Source organism: Marmota marmota, unplaced genomic scaffold, assembly GCF_001458135.2.
Source record: "Marmota marmota marmota unplaced genomic scaffold, marMar, whole genome shotgun sequence".
Taxonomy (NCBI): Eukaryota; Metazoa; Chordata; class Mammalia; order Rodentia; family Sciuridae; genus Marmota; species Marmota marmota.
The window spans coordinates 30,935,030-30,958,013 of NW_025999990.1; the positions used below are offsets into that span (position 1 = coordinate 30,935,030).

At 37.4% G+C, this 22,984-nt stretch overlaps 1 protein-coding gene across 37 annotated transcripts in view; it reads right to left on the minus strand.

Annotated features, from left to right (window-relative positions):
• Dtna (dystrobrevin alpha) overlaps positions 1 to 22,984 on the minus strand; it is a 315,681-nt gene that overhangs the window by 50,965 nt on the left and 241,732 nt on the right. For 9 of the 37 annotated variants that reach the window (XM_048806343.1, XM_048806342.1, XM_048806340.1 and 6 more), the window contains 7 exons: positions 21,856 to 22,022; positions 19,414 to 19,538; positions 15,670 to 15,678; positions 12,957 to 13,040; positions 11,151 to 11,240; positions 3,731 to 3,808; positions 3,087 to 3,179 (listed from right to left, as the gene is read on the minus strand). In XM_048806343.1, coding sequence (XP_048662300.1) covers positions 3,087 to 3,179; positions 3,731 to 3,808; positions 11,151 to 11,240; positions 12,957 to 13,040; positions 15,670 to 15,678; positions 19,414 to 19,538; positions 21,856 to 22,022 — 646 coding nt within the window. Of the gene's footprint in view, positions 1 to 3,086; positions 3,180 to 3,730; positions 3,809 to 11,150; positions 11,241 to 11,314; positions 11,599 to 12,956; positions 13,041 to 15,669; positions 15,679 to 19,413; positions 19,539 to 21,855; positions 22,023 to 22,984 lie in introns of those variants that run through there. The other 28 variants (XM_048806349.1, XM_015482445.2, XM_048806350.1 and 25 more) reach the window with 10 other exon arrangements.

A 22,984-nucleotide genomic window follows, 5' to 3' on the forward strand; every position in this document is an offset into this window, starting at 1 on the left:
GTTTCTTTAATTTATCAGTGGACTACTTACACATGGGCCACTTTCCCATGGTGTTAAGTAGTTAATATAGGATAGAAGAGTACAAGATTCCCACGTCAGGAGCCTGTCTGAATAGTGGCAGAGACCAACCTTTTGATGGAGATCAACTGAGGTGCCCATTTGCTGAGCATCTCATGAAGGATGCAGACAGGAGCCGGAAAGAATGGGGAAGAAAATGGATGGTGGCTGGTTTCAGAAAATCTGTGTGCAAGCCCCTAATGACATATAACCTTGGATGAGGTCTTAATGTCGTGGGGCTTGCATTTTCTTAATAGGGAAATGGAAACAATATCCAACCTTCTAGGACTTTGAAAAAGTAAATTAAATAATGTGTCGGAAAGGACCCTGTCATTTATAAAGCACTTCATAAGTGCAGAATTTATTATTCCCATTCTGTCTATCTTGATGAGATAAAAGAAAATGAAAACAAAATTCTTGCCTTTTTAGAAGCTTAGAATTACTACGAGAGGTCACAACTCATGGAGCTAGTTCACAGAAGTTAACTTACAGGCAATCACCATTTTTCTTACCCATATGTGTTCAAAATATTTATTAAAGGGAAATTAAAAAATCACACAGTAAGAGATGCAACTGCAGAAGTAAATATGTGTAGGCTGCAGTGTGGAGAAATTACCCATGAAAGCTTCTTAGAGGGCAAGTGTTGATGCAGGTTTTATAAAAAGTGATGTTAGCACAGTGGCCATGAACTTGGAGGGATAATAGTTAAAATCTCTGCTCACTGTTTAGTAGCTGTGTGACTATGAAAGAGTCAGGTAAACTCTTTAAAATGATTCCTTCACTCATTTATAAAATGGAAATGACTGTATTTACTCTGTGGGCTTACTCTAAGGACTCAGAGAAATCATGTGCATAAAGTTTTAGCAGAACTTAGCATGAAGCAAGTGCTTTAAAAATAGTAGCTCTTATGATTATTACCATTATATACCTCACAGTTTTGAATGATGGTCAAGCATTAGAGTTCTGATGACAATATAGAAGGTGATAGATCACTATATCATTTATATAAAATCATGACAGGTGTGAGAAATTGTCAAGACCTAATAAAACATAAAGGAAATGGAGGGGAAAAAATGAGAAATCTGAAGAAGTTGGAACTTATTAAGGGGGTGGAAAAAACAATGAGAAATATGAAAGCAGCTGTTCAAATGGAGCCTGCTTCATTGATCAGTCTTACATGCTGTTTTGTTTTCAAAATATAAATCCCTTGTAGCTTTATCAGGCAGAGGTAAGATGTCTCTACTGAGACAGTACGATGATCTTAAGTGACCATCAAGTCAATATGATTAATCATCTGAGTAGGATAATGGTTAGTAGTGACAGACTCTGAGCTTTCCTCTTTGGAGATTTCTTTGTTACAGCTTTAATTAAGAAAAGGTCAAAGAAGAGTGGTTGAAATGACTGGGATGCACTTAGAATTATGGGGGAGAGGATGGAATGCTATCACATCACTGCCTTTTGATTGAATCTCTACTGACTGAATTCTTTGAAGATTACAGATACGTTTTTTAAAAAATAATTATTTAATTTTTCAGCTCCCATTAACATCAGGGTACTAAATTTGTTGGTAATAAGATTAAGGCAATCTTGTAGTTTTGAGAGGTTGAGCTATGAAAAAGTAGCTGCTACTGTATCCAGAAGCTCAGGGAATTTGAACAAAGTGATGGGATTAGTCAGCTGAAGAGTATATTCTTAACCATAAGGAGGGGATTAAATTAGCGTGCTTATACATTTTTAAACACACAAATTAATAGGTGTTTATTATATTAATCTATTAAAACAAATGAACATTCACTAGTTCATCAAACCTAAAATTGTCTTGGGCTAATCTTGCAAAAATAGGTCTAAGGCGTCAGAAGCAGTAATAGAAAGGAACTTTGGAAATAGTCAAGGTAGGAGAGAGTTCTAGAAATGAAGTGGTGAGGACAGTGAGCATCAAGCAGTGGACATTAAGTGTTTCAGCATGCCTTTGTGAAGTGGAAAGGGGACCTGGTAATGCTGAAGGTGGAAAACACTTTAATGGGAATTTAACCCACTGGTTCATTTAGTAGTGGTAACCTCAGAAAAACTATGGACCCTTAGCTCAGAAAAAAATTGGAGTTGTTCAGCAAAATTAAAATATTTCCAAAGAATTGGTTGGCTAAATAATTCTTGTATAACAGTAGCCTAACCTAGATTGAAACAAACATCTAAGTTTACAGTCTGTTCTTTCATTTTCATTCAAATTGCAAATGTACAATTATTAAGAAAATCAAGTAGCTTTAACCAACCTCCTATGTCATAATTGAAATAGAAAAACTTCATGAATAAATACCTTTTTTTTATGCTTATGCCAGATATTTTATTACACATATATTTCTTTTTTATACCTTCCTGACACCCCTTCCACCACTACCACCAGTTTTGCTCTCTTTGTTGATTCCTCTTATGAATAAATACCTTTATCCTAACATACAGGGCTACCTGAATTCCATATTTACACATCTGAAAGCAAACTTTGTATGTTCTGGGACTTGAAAGCAAGCTTCATCAGTATGGTACTCAGATATGTTCTTAAGTAATCAAATTGTTGAAAGACAAAGAAGTGATTTCCATATGATCCTATCATACTACTTTTGTTCTTTTTCAGTTCTATGTTAAGTGAAAGGGCATTGTTTCACAAATTAGCATGTCCTTGAAATGAGACAAGTGTCTGCATCACCAGCCTGTGGTCATCTGATAGGAAATAGCAAAGAACCGACTAGTGGGACCCAGTGTCCTGCATCCACCTGAATGCTCATCTTTGGCACAACACCCATTTGCACAAGTTTTCACCTTAGCTAAGACATAAACAAGGTTACAAATTCTATGATATATTCAAGGGAAATATCCAAACTAACATGGCAAAAGACTTCTATATTGAATTAGGTGAAAAGTGTCTTCGTGACACCTTCGGCATGCCGTGGCTCTGCCCCTTGCTAAGACTCCTTGTCACCAGCTCAGACTGTTCCCCTTTCTAAGGACAGTCAAGAAGCCAAACCTGCACTAACCATGATGGGTTGTTCCGGAGCATGTTGACATACAGCCCGATGAGAACATGTTCATCGGCTAGCCTGTCTGCCACATTCAGGCTGTACTGTATCCTGAAACAGGGCAGGAGGAAAGAAAGAGACGTGAACAGAAATGAGCAGGAAAAGCAGGAGTGAGTCTGTGGTAGAAAAAAAAAAATCTGGAAATCCGAGGCAGTAAAGGAAGTGTCTAAACAATGTTCTAAGAAAAACACAAGCAAAACCCAGGCAAAGAAATTCACAATTTCATTTGACTAACTTTACAAATGAAGACTTCCATTTAGGCTGAACAATTTTTTTGGAAAACAGATCTGCATTCTTTGACCATGAGGGCCAAAGAATTCATCTGTACTGTAAGAGGTTGCAAGCAAAGCAAAAAAAAATTTTTTTGAAAATCATATCATCAGGTTAGTCATTTAAAAGAAAAACAAAGGATATTAGAAAGTGAATAACAACACAGATGTGTCCACGCAAAATAACTAGTTGGTGCTGTTAATTGGGTTATGACAGGTCACTGCTTTCACTAAACTGAATATGGTCTTTCACTCACAGAGCATTTTTGCAAAAGAAACTCCATTTTTAGTTTGGTTAGTTCAAGGTTCCAGTGCACTCTGGCTGTAACTTACCCTTTGCCCTTCAGCAAAGCTGGAGCAGCCCTAGCCAGCATTTTGTTCTGCTCTACTTCACTGTCCTTGGGAGGAGAGCTGGTTAATAAGATGGGAAAGCCAAGAAGAGCGTAAACACGGCAACGCATTCAAGACAGAAACTGGCAACAGAAACTCCCAAGGCTAGATCCAAGCTCTATTTGCAAAGATCTGCAATATTTTGAAACTTTCAAGATGTTTTCAGATCTCCACAGAGTTCGACTAGGAGTGAAAACCTGGTCTGAGAACTGGAATTAGAATTACACAGGCCACTTCAATTCCAGATTTGCCCTCTGCTGTTTGCTCAGTAAGTGAGCATTTATATTTCATATGCCTAGACATCATGAAAATTTTTTCAACATCCATTAGAGGTTAGCATGAAAACAGTCCAGTAGTTCACCAAGTCCTGCCAACCTTTAGATCCCACTCTAAAGGAATTCTTCTGTCGTCCCTAAATTTTCCAGCTGTCTATGTTGCATAGACTTGAAAAGTACCTAGAAATGGCTGTCATATTAATAGTGTTTTACTACTTTAAGCACAAGTCACTTGACCCTTGACTGAGAAATTACAAAGAAAACTGTCAGAGAAACAGAAAAATATACTCTGGAGATTATATATGTATTCGTATTTCTTATGTCAATATTGATATATAAGTAGTGAATAGAGTCCTGTCACTAAAGCCATTTTTAACATAGGAATATTAATTTCATTTAGTAATTTAAAGGACAATTTTAAGGTTTGAAATATTGTTTTATAATTAATCAAGTGTGGCCAAGCCAAAGTCACCCAAGATTTACTGTGATGAATAGGCATACTTCCCTGGGATATATGGTATTTCAACTAGATTAGTAACCTGTTTTAAGAGAGTTTGCTCCTTTGTAGGTTAAGAATTTCCCTACACATTGGTGTACCTAAAACTATCCCACACTTCATGGAAAATACAAAGGTAAACTGTCCAACTTTGTTAAAATACCAAGTATTAGCATGGTATCTAAAAGTATAGGGTTTTGCCACAATTTTCTCTAGATTATATATAAAGTATTAAAATCTTACAAAACTTTTAACTACAAATTTTAAGGTACTACAAAGTACCACTTTTTCAGACAGAAATTCAAAACACATAGAAATGTATAAATGAATAGCCTTAGAATTATACATATTATGATTAGTATTGTTACTTTGTAACAGTGTATTCAAAAGCTTCCTTAAATAGTGAAATCTGATAAATTTATGTCAAATTTGATTTATAAATAAAATGTCATGATAGAGTAGCCGATGGTGTTTGTGAGTATTTGGCATATTCACTTGGCCTTTTAGATGGGCATCTGTAACATAAAGTATTTCTGTGCTTAAAAAGTATAGCTGCACATAAAAGAAAAGTGACTTTAGAGTGTGGGGTGCAATGTGATGTTTTGTTTTGGTGTATGTACATATTATTGAATGATCAAATCAAACTAACATTTATCATATCATATACTTATTTTTATTGTAGTAAAAATATTTAAATCCTATTCTTTTTGTGGGGGGATATGGGGGATTGAACTCAGGGGCACTCCATCACTGAGCCACATCCCCAGCCCTATTTTGTTATTTTATTTAGAGACAGAGTCTCACTGAGTTGCTTAACGCCTCGCTGTTGCTGAGGCTGGCTTTGAATTTGCCATTCTCCTGCCTCAGCCTCCCAAGCCACTGGGATTACAGGCATGTGCTACCGAGCCCGGCTGAAATCTTATTCTTGCAGCAATTTTGAAGCACACAATTTGATGCTATTAACTACAGTCAACATGCCCAGCGATAGAGCATTACAACTTTGAAAACAATAAATTAGATGAATGTTCTAGGAGACTCTTCTTTCCTGATGGCCTTATTTTTTTTCCAGCATATTGATCTTTATATTCTAAGACTGAAATATACTCATCAGGGTCAAAGACCACCTTAACCCCTCATAGGTGGTATTTTCAGTGATGTTCCCTTATCCCACCAACACAATATCCCAAACCTGTCTACTATAGTCTTTCTATTGCCCAATATCCTCAGTGACTTTTTTTTCTGAATTAAGGTAGATTTATCTATCGTATAATTGATTTCAGATGCTTGCAAAACCACTTGGAACACTGTGTGAAATATCAATGATTCTTTCCTCCCAACTAAAAGATTTCCCTGCCTTATTGTGTTTCTTTGTTCTTTGAATCCCAGAAACAGTGTAGCAGTATTTCTTTAAACCAATCTAATAATTACCCATGTATATCCACTGATGCTGAATGTGTGAGATAAAAAGAAAAGAGAAGAAAAAGAGCAAAAAGGAACACAAGAAAATCAACCAAAGAAATATGTTTGCTACAAACTATTCTGGTGGTGCTTTATGGGAGAAACCCACGGTTGCTGTGGTAAAGCCCAAAAGTGATCTTCCCACCACTTGGTCACTCCACAAACATGGAGGAGCTTTCTGATATAAGTACCTAGTAGGGACAGGGTGTCAGGAAGGAGGCAACTGACTAGTTTTTCATTGGTGATCTTATTTCTTTTTCTTCAATTATTTGGCCTTTTCTCTTTCTTCCTCTCCTCCATTACCCTGTTTTCCCTCTTCTTTCCGGATCTCTCCTTCCCTCTAAGAGATGAGCAGATATTCTAAGTAGACACATCTCTTTGGGTTTTGTTATTTTCTTTGTACTGACCCTTGCCAGTGTTGGCTTGAGGGAATCATTTAAATCCTTTCATTTTCTTTTTCCTCCTCATATGAATTCTTGGAAAAACCTGTTGCTGAAAAATATAAGGGTAATACCATGCACATTTTTGAGTTTGTGGAAATAAATTATTTTGTTTTGCTATAGGAGCAGGAGCATTTCTTCCTTTTTGGTACTTACTGTTCACATAGTTTCTACACTTCCTGGAGCTAGATTTAAATTCTCATTACTTGTTTCTGGGAAGTCAAGAATACGACCATGCATGAAGGTGGCCAAGGGCACAAGAAAAAAAAAATAGCTACTCTTTCAAAATAAAATAGATCAGGAACTTCAGAGAGTTGAGTTAGAGGCAGGTTTTTATTTAAACTTGAGTCTTTAAAGTCTTCCCACCTGAGGTACCTTCTCCAGAATCCCTTCTGCTGCTCCCCAGGAGCTTGAAGAAGGGAAGCAAAGTGAACTTTTTTTTTTTCTTCTGAATTGTGAAGACAGTGACTCCTTGAGGCAATGTATTCTCCTACTGTTTCATGGAATAGTTTAGATTTTTAAATTTTCATCTTGTAGCTGGGTGGCTTGCATTGAGAAGTGAAGTGGTATTTCCAGTTGATTATGGGCTTTAGGGTCAGGCACATGGATGGCACCTCTTCCTTACCCAGAAGCACTGACAGCATCTCAGTGTGTCAGAATGCAATTATGACATTATACAACTCTAGCTATTGCTCCCAAAGCTGCTCTTTGCCCTGTCTCAAATCAAAATGCACTCTTCCTTTCAGCCTCTGAAACTGGGAACTACTTGGGGCTCCCTCCACATGGAGGATAACATGGCTGATAACATCTTTCCTAATCTAAGTCTCAAGGAGAAGCAAGACCACATTCCCAAATCATATATATATATATATGATATGTTTACATATATCTCATTTTTTTTCTGTCAGGCTCATGGCAAGTTATACAGACATCCCTCTGCACACATATCATCATTGCTGTTTACCCTGGAGGGCACGGCAGGAAATTTTACAATTTGTGTGTTCTGCAGGAGGCAAAACGGCAGGGAATATTCCTTGAGATTGTGTTTTATTTTTTTTTCCCCTAAAATATCTTCAGCAATTTACTTTTAAAAACCTCTCTGGAAAACAGCATATCTAATGATAAATAGCCTTTTCCCAAAAGTTTCATACAAAAGCCTACAGATATGCAATGACTTAATGGATTCTGGAAGGATAGATATATTCATGTTTGTTTATTTTTAATTCTCCCCTTAGTTTTGGTAACAACCAAAGCCAGTATTTTTAGTTTAGTGCAAACAGTTTTAGGAAATCCTCAGGTAACAAAATTATATGCAAATGCTCCCTGGAGTCTTACCTGAACCTTGAATGCGTTTTTAAAAGTCACTTATGCCTATGTTGGATCACTATATCAGTCTTGGTCAAATAACTTTTTTCTTCTACTGAGCACAGTATTTAAAAAGCCTGGATAAGAATATTATATAATCAAATTGGGAAATATGAAATATAATTATTACCACAATATTTAAAAATAAATATTTACTTCTATTGATTCTTGAATAAACCTGTGTGGTATTTGGAGTTGTCAAGAAGGATTTGTAAAGTTGACTCCCTCTTTAAGTAACTTTCACTTGTGAATAAAATTTTTCTTCTCACTACTATTTACACAGTTTAGTAATAAAGTCACCAAACTAATTAAGCACAATTAGAGTCCATTGATCAGTTTTAAGAGATAATTTCCTGAAACATCCTGTTTCACTTTCTTTTTCTAAGCTTTTAGTAGCTTATAATTGAAATGTAAAATGTCTCTTATACGCAAATTAGCAAGCATATAAAAAATAGGTTAGCATCTTAGTAGAAGAGTTAGATGTCAATCAAGTACGGCAGGCATAAATGTTGTCTCATGTTGAACAGGTACCAATCCTGCTTACTATGATGTCCCCCAGTATTATCAAGTCATAACAATTGCATTTTGCCAACAGAACCTAGAGAAGAGTGTGCTGAGTGCACAGTGTGTACCAAAATCACCTGAAGCATGTTAGTAAGATTAAAAAGGTTAACAAAGGAAAAAAGAGAGGTGATTGTGGTTTTAATTATGCACTAACAGTTAAATAAAGGAAATTGTTAGAATTGAGTGAAAAGACTGAGTGAATTCAAGTTTGAAAAAAATTTAGTGCATACGTGGCTCTAGGGATACATGAAATAAAGAATTATCTACAGAGGGTAATTATTTCAAATTTCATGTAATTTCACACAATATCCTCAGAACAGTGTAAGACTGAAGACATCTTCAGGGTGGTGTCAGATGTTGATTTATCTATTTCTCCATTTTTATGACTGAAAATGGATAGGCTTCTTAGAAAAAAAATAGTCATGGAGAGAACTTTTGATTTTCAGAAGCAAAGCTCCATTCAATATGTCAGTTTTATTTCTAGACACTTTTGATTACCAAATCACAAATGCTTGAAAGTTAGTTTGAACAGTTTAATTCAGATTAAAAGCCTTGGTTGTTAGGTAAATAATCTTTGGGTAAGCAAAAGCATTTGGAAAAAAAATTTAAAAAACCCCACAGTGAATTAGTTTTTCTTTGGATGAAAACACAACCCAATTAACCCAATGACCGAGAAGGAGTCAACCAACAAAAACCACCAACAAATGCTACTTCACCCAGGAAGAACTAGGATTTAGGAAGTGCTTGGGGTGGGTGGAGGGCCCTCCTCATAGGTATTATAGAGGCTAATAATGTCAGTAATAACCAGTGTGACTGCAATGAACCAGAAAATGGTATATTAGACTGCATTCAGCACACTATATGAATTCCAAGTCATTTTCTAATAATGACAGGATGATAGGATCTGGCTAGGTGCTCTATGTAATAGCCCAAAAGCTTCCTTTTGTGAGTGATTACCACCTTAGAAATTGCAACTATGAAAATACCTGTGAAGTCTTTAAGCAATATTTCTAATATCGGAGGTAAAAGAAACTAGTCATTCAAATTTCCAGTGTACCTTTTAATGGCCAATGAAGAAGTTGGGCCATAATCAAAGAAGTTTATTTATCATAGGAACGGCCTAATTAACTCTCTTATAAATTAAACCAGGATTTTGGAAAGATAATTAAGATTTTACAAGAGGCACCAACAAAGAAAGAAGATCCTCAGAGGCCCGAGGCTGTGGGCAGTGATCGGGAGAGAGGGCCATATGAGCCTGGCTTTGTGGTCAGTCCTTGCGATGATATTTGCAGTAAGGCTATGTCATCTTTCATAAGCTTAGATAAGATTGCTGGCTGCCATGTTTAGCTATTGGAGGCCTCTTCCTAGTGAGCATGATCGATGGCCATCAATCCAGCCATTATTTCCTATAAATTTACAAGAAAACAATCTTGGCATAAGAACATAGATAATGATCAAGAAAATGAATGAGGTGAATATGTCTATAATTTATATTATTTGACCCACATCCTACCTAACTGCTAATCAGCATTGAGTGCACACATGTGCATGTATACACATTTAGACAGGTACACACACACAAGAGGACTTCAAAGGACTAAAAGAGAGTGCCTTTGAGAATCCCTTCTTTTAAGTAATGGAAAAGTGTATCAAATATATCACTGGAAAAGGAACAGGGGATGTGACAGATGGTGGTGGTAACCAGAGGTACACACTCGTAAATCTGTGTGAGGTGGATTACTCAGGATGTCAGAAGACTTCAAAGATTCACCCTAGTGCCTTTTGAAGATCAAAGTGGTAGACTTGTAAAGGACTCTAGGCAGGGAATGCCAGGAGTGTGGAGAGAGGATTTTGCAATGGTGATTTTAATTCATCCTCACTCTGTTTTATCTTTCTAAGATCTCTGAGATTTCTAAGTTAAAGTACAAAAGACTAACAACTCAGGCTAAATAAAATACCTGCATGGCCAGCTTCCCTACTTTATTAATGCTGCCCTAATACTGAACAGTACTGTTCTTGGCCTGCTTCGGTTTTATTTGATTTTAAAGGGGGCAGCTGGGGGTGCAGTGGGGTTGAGGGCAGACTTCTAGGTTATATGTCTTTAGTCCTGTTCCAATCATAGAAGGAATAGGGCCTTTAACTTATGCCTTCATCTGGCATGATGGGTTTCCATCAACCTCAGTGTATCGACATACTTAAGAAAGCAAAGTGGATCACCATCATTATCAAGTGACAGAAACCAAGCACTGATAGTTAGAAGTTGGTTTTGAAATTGCTACTCCTACAGGAATCAGACTGTTCTTCTTGGGGGAGAAATGGCCCTTGCCCAGTGGAAAAGAAAGGTCTTAAGGCTGGTTAAGTCCTTAAGTCTTTCTTTAACTGCAGTAAGGTCCAGCCACATGACATAACATCCTACTTAGCACTAAAGATCATCCCCAATGGCTCTTTAGTTCTAGTGTCTTAGAAGTCATCCTCTAGGGACTTAGAGATTACACAAAATCAGAGAGTTGTCCAAATGAGAGCCAGCACAGTACTCTTCACATATTCACCTCATATGTACTGGTATGAAGGTATGAAATGAATAAGAAAGAAAAGAGCTGAGAAGTCCAGCTTAGGTTGAAAATTTTCTACGGAAGCTCTTTAAATCCCAGAAGAACTTCATCTCCACTAGGACATTCGATAGAAGGATTTTAGTGCTCTAACAGAGAGACTAGCCAACTAGCTGGGGGAACTACTTCTATGATTAGTGATTCAGGGATACTGACCGTGTGCTGTGGTCAAGCTGATTTACATACAGCTTAATGAGCGAATGCTCTTCAGCCACAGGGCTGGGTGCACTTATCCCCTCAGGTAACCTGAGGGATGCAAACAATGAGACCTCATTAAAACCTCCATGGACAGAGCAAGGCCCACTCAGAGAGGAAGAACATTCAGTGTACAGAGCTTTATTGAACAGCACCCTTCACACAGAAACCAGGGTCTAGTCTCCATGGTGACAGGAAGAACTGCACGCTTTAAACAACATGTCTGTGGTTCACAGGGAACATGCCAAAAGGACTGAAAATGGGAGAAAAGGGAAATGATCATGTTTTAAGTTAATGGGTAGCATGTACCCTGGAGAAAGCAGAACAGCTCAAAGCATTATAGGCATATTTTAGGGTAGAGGAAGTCATGTTATCCATCTAGACGCATCCACCATAAGCACCGTCCGAGCTGAAATGATATAAAATGACCTTCAGTAAGGATGGGGTCTACCTCTGCTTGTCATTTACAGAATGTAGAGTTTCCTAATAAAAGCACAGTTACTCTAAATATCACACCGGTCCTTTCCTAGGTAGATGAACAGGCCTGTGTGTCTTATAGACTTCACAGGTTAGGGTTTTCTTTTGAATTTGCTGGTGGTTCTGGAAAAACCAACAGGAAGTTAGTGAGGACTTAAAATCATCATTTTGCTGTGGATGTTCTGCAGTACCAGGACCTCCTCATTTCTACTTGTTGGAAATAACATGTACTGTCCATTGTCCTAATTCTGCTTGCTATAATTATGGGATGGTGGGAAACATCTTCATCTCAGGTTCCCATTGATGGGCAAACATAGGAATTCAGGGGAAAAATTAACAGTGTGTTGAGTCTTGCTGTCTTCTGATCCTTACTAGAATATGCCAGGATATTTGTGAAACTGGAACTTTACAAAACTCTTTGGGGAAAAGATGGATGGATTATGTTTTTTTTTTTTTTTTTAAATATGAGCTTTTTTTTTTTTTTCTCCCATTCTATCGATTTACTGGCAAATGCCATCATTTCATTCTTCTTTATGGCTGAAAGGCATTTGAGAGCTTATGTTCAATTACTCACTCCAATTTTCCTTACCTCTGTTCCTGATTTCCTGTAAACCTTCTCCATGTATATACTAAACAACTTTCAGGTGCTTGATTTGTGATATTTGATCAAATGACTCAGAGCACCTCTTGAGCCCTGCATGTTTCCAACGCTAACTGTTAGAGAGTACACTTCTCCTGTTCCTGAATCTTGTGCAAAAAAGATGAGACATACATCCACCCTTTTAAAAAGTTCTTGTTATCATCCACTAAGTTATGTACATGGAAACTACATTTCTAAGTTTGGTCTTCAGCCTCTAGCCTCAGGAATTCCAGAAGAGGACTTGCCAGTAGAAGATTCCTTTATATCTGGAGCCTCAAATAATGAGATATTTCAGAATCTAGATAATAACATGCCACACATCTTGAAATTCCAACAGACCACTCCATGTGCTATAACATGACTCACTCGGTGAGATGGAATACCTGGGCGTCCATAGTGAAATTAGAACGTACCCCACATTCTTACTGTGGGGGCGATTAGAAATGCAGGTTTCGAGAAATGACATGAACCCCAAAGGCATCCCAGCCCTCTTTAAATGCTTCCAAATAACTGAAATTGAAGACCTGGGATGGATATGTACAAGTCAGTTTCCAATAATAGTCTCCTGCACTTGACTTACAATAGAATATTCTTCTTGCCATGGAACCAAGGCTTATTTCACAACAGGACTTAAGAGGACTGGAACTTACCTCCTGGTAATAAAAGGACTTCCTGAGGAGGGAACAGAGTGGGAGAACAGGGTGTCGTTCATGCTGGTTACAGGTCTGGGAGGCCTAAAACAGAGTACAGTGAGTGTGGACATTTAAAGCAAAGCTGAGTCACAAGTGAAAAACTATCCACAGCCTTTGAGGATAGGGGATGGGAAGATGTTCTACCCTGCTCAGGGTCCATACGAAAGCAGACATGCTCCAGTTAGATCATTCAAGTGTTTTAAAGTTCCATTTCCTTGAGAATGTAGCATCTCAGTAAAACACGGAAGGAAGGTCTCTGGACAACATGAGCAGGTTTATTCATGGGCTTGGAGCCTTGGTGTTTCACTGAATCATGTTCTCGAATGGGTCAGGATGTGGAAGAAGGCTGTTGCCTTACTTCTACTTGGAAAACCTGATGATCAGAATCCATATCCTTTTGGAAAGAGGAGGATTCCTGAGCTCTTGGAAACTCCCCTTTATGTTCCCCATGATAATGGCCCTCTCTAATATACAAAAGGGCACAGGCTGCCAAACAATATTTTGCCCTATTTTCTCTTTATTTTTGTTGTTGTTGTTTATAAAACTTAAAAAATTTTTATTTGTTCTTTTTAGTTATACATGACAGTAGAATGTATTTTGACATATCATATATACATGGAGTATAACTTCTCATTTTTGTGGTTATACATGATGTGGAGTTACACTGGTTGTGTATTCACATATGTTATGTCTGATTCATTCTACTGTCTTTTGTATTCCCATCCCCCTCCCTTCTCTTCATTCCCCTTTGTCTAATCCAGTGAACTTCTATTCTTCTTTACCTACTGCTTATTGTGAGTTAGCATTCACATGTCAGTGAGAAATTTCAGCCTTTGTTTTTTGAGGACTGGCTTATTTCACCTAACATGATAGTCTCCCATTCTATCGATTTACTGGCAAATGGCATCATTTCATTCTTCTTTATGGCTGAATAATATATATATATTTGTGTATATATATATGTATATATATATATATCACATTTTCTTTATCCATCCATCTATTTGCTTTTTATTCTAAATGAAGGTACAATGAAACAACACAAGGACTCACTGTTTCTGATCTTGGACTGATCCCTATGATGGGGTGCATGGTGTAAGGTATCCCCTTACTTCACTCTATTCATATGATCAGTGTAAGGAAACAGGATTCAGTGTTTTTCAGAATTCTCCTTGGCCCTAAACATCAATTAAGTGCATCGAGTCTGTCTTCCATGGTCTTTCTTCATTTCATTCTGTCCCTCTTTCCCTATCATGAATATTTTTAGTCCAAACAAAACTATGGAGCCAAGATCCCTATCTCATCTCCAAGCAGTTTTTGGTCTTATTTTAGGTTCAGTGTAAGATACTGAACAATAAGGTGAGATGGGATTCAGAGTTCAGGAGATGGACAGGGAGGCAGGGAATCATTCTGAGTCAGAGGAAGTTTTGGTTTTAGTCTAATTCCATATTTGAATTTGACAGTATAGAATTTCTTGAAGATGAGGCAGTATTTACAGTAGCCCAGAGGATAAACTCAATTAATGTTGGCTTGGTTAAAAGCCAAATTTGTAAATAGTTTAATTTTTAGAGAACCAGAGTTAGTTTGGGATTTTATAACGATGAGACTCTGGGGAAAACAGACTTGTCTATCCCAATGTATTTATTGAAATGGACATGACACCCCATAGGTATTAAAATGTCAGTATTATATGCAACAATTCTTTGACATTTTTTCCTAGTAGATGGTGCTAAATGGTGATATGAGACACATTATTTATTGGAGGAGGTCAAAATAGCATATTCACTATTTAATCTACTCTGGATATATTAACTTAAGTTCTGAAAGTGATCTTAATGTTTTGCATTACCTATCTAGGTTGTATCTTGTTATAAGTGAGCAACATGAGGCTGATTTAACTAATTCTTTCTTGAGCCAAACACTTTATAATCAGGATGCTAATTTTATTCAAATTTCCTCTGTAATTACGAATTTAGGTACATCTAATTTTAAAACACTAAACAGAATGGAACCCCTTCATTGTAGCTTTGCAAAAATTTGAAAAGAAAATAAAAGTGACTCCTCATTTCTGGTTCTCTTTTGTCTGTTTTTTAAAAAAATGCTCCTATCTTGTTCTATTTGCAGAAATTGAGAAAACAAGTGGATCTGGAATGCTTTTTAACTAGCTCAGTAAATTTACTCTATTGAACCTGGTCATTGCAAAGCTGAAATTGAGATTTCTCAGTAAATGGCTTCATGTATAAGGTTCACTATCAAAATGTTGCACTTGGAACACAGAATGGCTAACCTTGGCACCAAATGATGGCTTTCAGAAGGAATGAAGTTCCTATTTCCTCCATAGCCAAATGGCCAGTTGCCTTAATCCAATAAATAGGTCACATTGGGAATGTTACACATATTGACTCTCATGAAGACAAAACAGTTCCACAAAATGGAGAAAGTCATAAGGAATAGTACAAAGTGTTTTTTTTTTCTCTCTTCTGGATAAGATCTTTGCAGAAGACATTTTTATAAAATTGGCATCCTTTTTTTTTTTTAAACTCAGAGTTCTGCTCAAGGCAGAATAAGTTTAAACTAGCCTCATGTTGTTTACTTGTTTTGTGTCTCATGACCATTTATAATTATGATTCTAAATCTTTATAAGTACACAGGAGACTATTGAACTACTTACCAAGTATCACTTTTGGCAGCAAAAAAATCGAACAGAACAGAGACTGTTAATCATGGCAACATTTACGAGCAATACAATAGATAAGAACAAATGCCAAAAACCAAAATGCCACCACCTGCTCGTTTCTATTTAGGGACTGATTCATGGTTGGCAACACCTCTTTACTGCATGTGTATAAAATCCCTTGGCTATAGTAAGGGCATGGCATTTTTTGTGTTACATGATTCATTTCCATATGCAAATGTGTGTGAGATAGCAGGATCACAACCTGTTTAAAAGTTCTATTGATTTGGTCTCATTTTACTCTATCTTAGCCTTCTTTTTTTTCCAATTTTTTACACTTAAAAGTTCAAACTAGAGTCTTAAATAATGAAAATATTTTCTAATTTATTTATATATGTATTGATCAAGTATAAGCCATGTATTTTTGTCTAATTTATATCTAGAACTTTTTACTTCTTAAGACTGGATATACATATTAGAAAACTAGTGCCATTTTTTTTAACACAATCACAGCCAAGAAGTATGCATTTAAGAAGACTGTATAATGCTCAGCATTAAATTCCATATTCGTGAGCTTCAGAACATTAAATATATTTCATTGTTGCCAAGGGACATGCATTCGTCCTTTGCATGAACATCTGCATCATGTGATTTTTTTCTAAGTAGTATCTTTGAAGAATTTGCACTAATTGACACAATGAATATACTTTTTTATAATAACAAAGAAAAAATGCTTTGTGTTCTTAGTTATGCTGTAATGCTCAGTGTCTCAATCCCAGGTCACCCAGTGCATGACAGAGTATGCTCATCAATATTGTCAGTGCCCACTGCTTCCTTATTACCTTTGTCTCTAAGCTTCTGTATGTGTGTAAGTGATATAGGCTGGAATACTCTTGTGAACTTACATGAAAATGTGTCCAAGGCATGATAAAGATGTGGTCTGTGCCACAACTGACAAACTGATTAATAAACTATTTGGAAAAGGTCAGGGATCATACTGTCAGGGTGCTCTTTGCTAGAGACACAAACAATAAAGTTCACTATACATATCCTTGTACTAGGGTAATATTCCCTCAGCTTAAAACCTTTATGCTTTAAGCCATATTGGGGAGCAATAAGAGAATTAAGTGGGGGTGTGAGTATTGATGTGTTCTTCAAGTGTTCATTCACTTATTTTTACTCTCTAGACATGGTACAATGGCTTATGCTAAAAGTACATGCAATGGAGAGTCAAATATTTTTGTCAAATGTATCAAAATTACATCTATAATAAGTTGAAAGGATTGTGAATGTTCATTAACTTCTCAATACATGCTGATTATGGAAGATTAAGGTAATATTCTTTGTAAAAGATGAAAGATATGCCATTTATTTTGTCATTTAAATGACCCGTATATACTTGTGTTGATTTAGAATAGCTAAATGAGCAGCATAGTTTAAAATTAGAAGTCTTAGAATATCCTCACCCCTGAAAAGGTATGCATATCTATTCATTATATAGCATTTGACTAATGAAACAAATATGGGGGAGATTTCTATAGCTAAAAAATACAAAAAAAATTCTAATATAAACTGGACTTTCTGCATCCAGAATTTCTTATATATTATTTTAACAATTAAATGCCTCATATAATTTGCATTTTAAAAATAAGATGAATTTGGAAAAAGTATTTTATCAGTGAGTGTAGATCAGTATTTTGATTAAAAAACTTTTGGGAATCTGGTTAAATATATGGAAGTTTTATCAGAAAAAGTCACATTTTGTGTAGAATTTTAAGGGAATTTTGAAATTTCTCCCTGGAACTCCGACTAAGAACCTATTGTAGGGGTTGGGAGTATAACTCAATGGCAGAGCATGTGCTTAGCATATTTGAGGTCCTGGATTCAATCCCCAGCACCAAGAATAAGTAAACACATTAAATGAAGTACTTATTGGGTAGATATTTCCTTTAGTTAATGCAGCAAATAACACATCAAATTATATTGTCCCTATAAATTAAAATTAAAAATTTTTTACTCAGTCAATTAACACAGAGAGACACACACACTCACACATACATGCACACCAACCCTAAGCATTGTGTGTGAGGTGGGTAAATGCACTCTGAAAGTGACTTTCATTTCATGGTGGCTCACTTTCTAATTCTCTCTAGAACTGAGCAACAGCATCCTCATTCTGTTCTCCTGCAAAGTTCTTAGCTCCACGTGACTCACACCCATACTCTATCGCCTTTGTGCCCATGAAGGCTGGTCTGTCCTCCTGGGCTGGTAGAAAGTGGCTCTGGGCAGAACTCACAGCATGGACTTGCTCTCTGTGTTATGTTCCTTCACTAGCAACTTGGTGATGTCTCTTATTGACTATAGGAAAAAAAGTTGAGACCTTAATAGGAACAGCTCCTATGAAGCAGATTTCTCCAAGAGGGAAATTCCCCAGATTTATTTACTCCTAGAATATTTTTAGGAGAATAATTTCCATAAATAAGTTGGCCAACGTTTTCCATTTTGGTTTATATTAGTTTTCTGGATGCTTGGTTCAGACTAGTGTGTTGCCAGAGAAACAGGAGACTCTGTTCTGTGTGTATTGCTGGGGTCAGTGATCCCTCAAAGCACACTCAGGAGCACACAGCACAAAGCCCTGCAGTATTTATACAAAGCTCATAAATGCAATATAGCACAAAGAAGTCGATGTATTTGCTTGGGCCCCTCAGAGGAAAGAGTTACTGCTTTCATAAGGGTCTTATCCCCCCTAGTGCCTCTTACAGCTCATGTTTGACCTGCCCAGAGTATGAACTTTGCATCAGTCAATTCTTATACTGTTAGGTCCAGGATCCTGCCTGCAGATGTCAACATGTAAATACAGACCTTGTGATGTGGCAGTTCCCACTGAACAAAAGGTAACCCATAAGGAGGAGGAACCATCTATCCAGAGACACCTGTGACTACACAATTCCTAACTGTACAGAGAAGCAGACAAAGAAAATTTTTCTTTTGAGCCCAAGTTCACAGCAAGGAAGAAGCACTTTCTTTTCCCTGAGCCCCTTCCTGTGGTGGCCGTCCAAACCTCAGAGAGGCCCCAGGGCCTGAGGCTTTGGGACGTGGCTGGAATGGTGTCTGCATATCCAGTGGCCAACCTTTCTGCCCACAAACTCCAAATACTTTGGAGAATTTATCTATTTGGGTGGGGGTAGAGTGTTCTTATGAGGACTCCTACCAGTTCCCCTATTCAACCTTCTCATGCATAGATCATGAATTTTCTAAAGTTATGTAGCTTAGAATTTAAAAAAAAACCTACAATTTTTAGATTTGCTGGCTAATTTTAAGGTGACTGGCTGTGCAGAGAAATGAAACAAAGGGATTTTAGATTTGGGACTCAAAGTGCATTTGCTATTAAAGTATGATATGCTTAAATTTTTTAAAACCATGGTAATTCCCTTGAGCATTAACTTCCAATTGTGAAAACCCCACTAACATTTATATTTTAAAATTAAGCTTTTGAATGTTTTCCACCTCAAGGAGAATTACGTTAGTGTTGCCTACTTTACAGTCAAGCAGAAGAACTGTATAGGCCAACAAGGAAAACCTATTACTTTGTTTCTTTTTTTTTTTTTTAAGAATAAATTTTAAAACTTGGATTCTGACAACTGATATGAAATTGCTTCTGTATGGCTTCAGACAGGTGTCAGTGAAGTAAGATGATTTTCACCTTAATCTGGAGTAGGGGTGGGGGAAGAAGATACTCACACAATGTGAGCCAAGTTGAGTGGCTTCTCAGGCTGATCCGGAAACATGGGGTGCAAAGGTTCACGGCTGGAAGCGCAGCTCAGGGACTTGCTTAATGCATTGGTTAGCTTCTTTGCAGGTGATTTCTGGAAAGAAGAAGAAAGAGAGAAGTGATAACAACTAACCATGATTGTAACATTTTATCAGGTGATTTGCTTTTCATAATAGCCCTTCATTTGTTAGTCATTCATTCATTCATTCATTCGTGAGCAAGAAATCCTTTTTGAGTGCTCAAAGTCAGGAAGCTCGGACTAGCTTGCTGCAACCAGCCACCAGGTACTTAACTCCTGCTGCTTAGGGCAAGGAAATGTTGTGATAAATGGAAGCAGTTACTGAGTATGGGCCACCTCAATTAGATGGAATTGATGAGTCAGCGGGAGTCTTTCCGACAAAAACTCAGGGGACTGGGAAGATAATTCCAGATGGAGGAATAAGCAACTAGAAAGGCAAGAGGAGGAGGAACAGAGTCCATGGTGGAGAGGAAAGCAGGAGGCAGAACGTGTCTTTGTCTCTTGGGCAAAGGGAGGTGATGAAGACTTTATAGGGGTTACAGGATGATACCTCACTTTCGAAGGATTGTTTCCACTGAAGAACAGAAGGATTGGAATGAAGGAGCTGAGCGAGGTGTTGCGGGAATCCAGGTGCCAGATGTTCCTAGCGTGGCCCAACACATCCAGTTAGAAGTAAAAGTGGAACTTCAATCTGTGTCTCTCAAGTTTAAAATTCATGTTCTTCCCAGAGCACTATGTGGCCTTTTTCATTTGAAGGGATGGAATCTTTTTCTTTATGTGACACCATCAAAATTATAAACATGTAATGTAGTTTTGTAAGATAGAATATTGTATCCATATAATAAATCCCTAACCAAATTTTCCCTTTTTGTGAGGAGTCATTTATAATTTTGGCACTCCTTTTACATGTGGAGTTCATAATTATTAATATAATAAAGTGTCTTGTTTTGCCCTTATTGTTTAAAGCATTGTTGAGAAGTCCTGCTCTATTGGGAGATGTGATTCTTGGGACTCTTAAGTTACTAGTAGAAACAGAGCTTCACCCATAAGTCCTGGGCACTTTGTTCTCTTGTACATTTGGATCCAACTTTGTACATGGCATCCTGTTATACAATTTTAGAGTCCACTGTACTTAGGAAAGAGGCTCCCTATGTAGCTTCAGCATTTACATAAAAACAACTAAAAAATGATTAGTCTTCAAACATAACCCTGTAGCATCTGGAATAGAAGTTTGGAAACTGGTAATATGTTGATCATAACAAAATAGAAAGTTTTTGCTTCTATCTTCTGTGCTGAATTGTAGTTTATGATCCATGTTCACATATCTATCCTCAGTATGATCTGAGCCATATCGAGGGATGGCCTATGACCTGGCAGGAAGCTCTCATGTACTTTGCCTTAGTGAAGAACTTGAAGTCAGAATATGACAGATGATGAACTAAGAAGTTACACTGAATATCAGTTCCCTATAGTAATTTCTAGAAGGAACATTCTCATTTAAGATGCATGTTCAGAAGATTTTTTTTAAAAAAAGAATAGTAAGTTACCCTTTAAGTAAAGACTATATAGATGGAATTGAAATACACTTACATATAGAAAATTCATACAGCTATGCATTTTCTTGTGACAGAGCTACTTTAAGATAGGCTGGCAGGGCTGGTGGTATATGTTACAAGAGCAACACTGCTAGAACTTTGAGCTGAACGGAGATAGAGGTAATAAAAGTGCAAACCATTAGCAGACATACTGAGTGAGCCAGATTCCTCCCATAGACCCAGCTGTGCTCCTGAGAATACATCATCACATGGACACTCACATGTGACCTTTCCCAAGCTGGTCACTAACACTATTCATAAAAAGTTGACTTGCTAATATAACCACAGTTTCTCCTCTACACTCTCTGGGAAAAGGAAAAAAACAAAATGAAATAACATTAAGCCCAAACACTCATACTTTTTTCACTTAGTATTCTGTTCATGCACTCAAAAGAACTCAGGGATCTAAGAAAAGTGAAACTAACACTATTTTCCAGTATTTTCCGCAAAAACAAAACAAAATAAAATTTGGAAAAACTCTTAACTTACTGTGAAAATAAGACTGTTCTCCAGAAGATGCTTGCTCTTCAGTTGTTATTTAAATCAGTACCGAATTGTCTATATTCCAAGAAGCAACATGATTTGAATCTCCCTCTATTTAAGTCTTAGGATGCTACACTGGGTTCAGACAGAATGAGTAAGAAATCCCAGTAAGCAAGAGAGAGGGGGAGCAGGCGGGAATGTTAGAACGGGAGTGGAAGTTCAGCCTGCCCCTTAACACTGTCAGCATCCTTGATGCTCCCTTTCATTCCACACAACACTTGCACACACCCCACGGTGTGGGGACCTTGCCTTACCCATGACGTGTACTCTTTCATTTGGTGCTGGTTGCTATGGGAACCACCAGCATGCCCCCTCCAGAAGCAGTCCTGACAGAGTTGGTAATTGTGACACTGTTGGCATCGGTAGCGAAATCCCATCATACTCTCACTGTGGCAGTAGGAACATTCAACCGGATGGAAGACTGGGAGGTGGGGTGGGGGTGGGGGTAAATGAAGAAAAACACAAGAAAACAACAGTATGAACGAGAATAAGGAGCACAGTCTAAATGGAATTGCATTTGCTGTGTGTTGTGATTCCAGAGGATAGTCTGTTTGGCTTAGGAAAACATTTAGTTTATTCTAGGAATCTTACTACCCTTTCCATGCATGCATGTGTGTGTGTATGGGGGGGGATTAAAATGGGATAGAGAATAGGTGTCCTTTTAGCAACACAAATCTCTGTAACGCCATTTGCTCTTTCTGCTTCCATCTCTTACACTATAAGAATATAAATTACTCAAACTGGCTAGCTTTTCCCTCAAACTACTCTCTGTCTCCTGGAGACGGGCACAGCTCACTAAAGATTCAGAAGCAGAATGGATGGATACAGTTGACTGTCCAGGGGGTAGAGAGCAAATATCAAAGAAATGGAAGAAAAAGAAAGGGAAATGGGGAAGGAGTAGGAAAAGGGGATGAGAGATTTGAGTTACTACGTAAAAAGTGAAAAAGTGGAGTGGCTAGTGGGCTTATTTAAGAGTGACACTGGCTTCATCTAACATATTTCTTCTTCTCTGAGGCAGGTGGAGAGGACCCCCCCAAGATGTGTAAATTATCTGAATGTAGTTCTACTTCAGAGAGTTCAAGAGACACTTATCTTTCTTTGGCAAGAAATTAGAATTGTTAAGTAGGAAGGTAAAATATTTTAGATTTGAAACTAACAAAAGATCAAATCCATTTAATTGCCCATACACTCTGAGCTAAAGATGCTAAAACAACAGCACAACTGTTCTTGTGTTTGGTAAAGTATTCTCTGGCTAACCTTCCAGGAAAAACAATGCACATAAGAACAAATGAAGATAAAAGCAGTGTGAATACAAAGATCTAACCACTTCTGGGTGCACTGTCTTCTAAACAAGGTCATAAGTCCCTTTCCTGACTCTGGGAA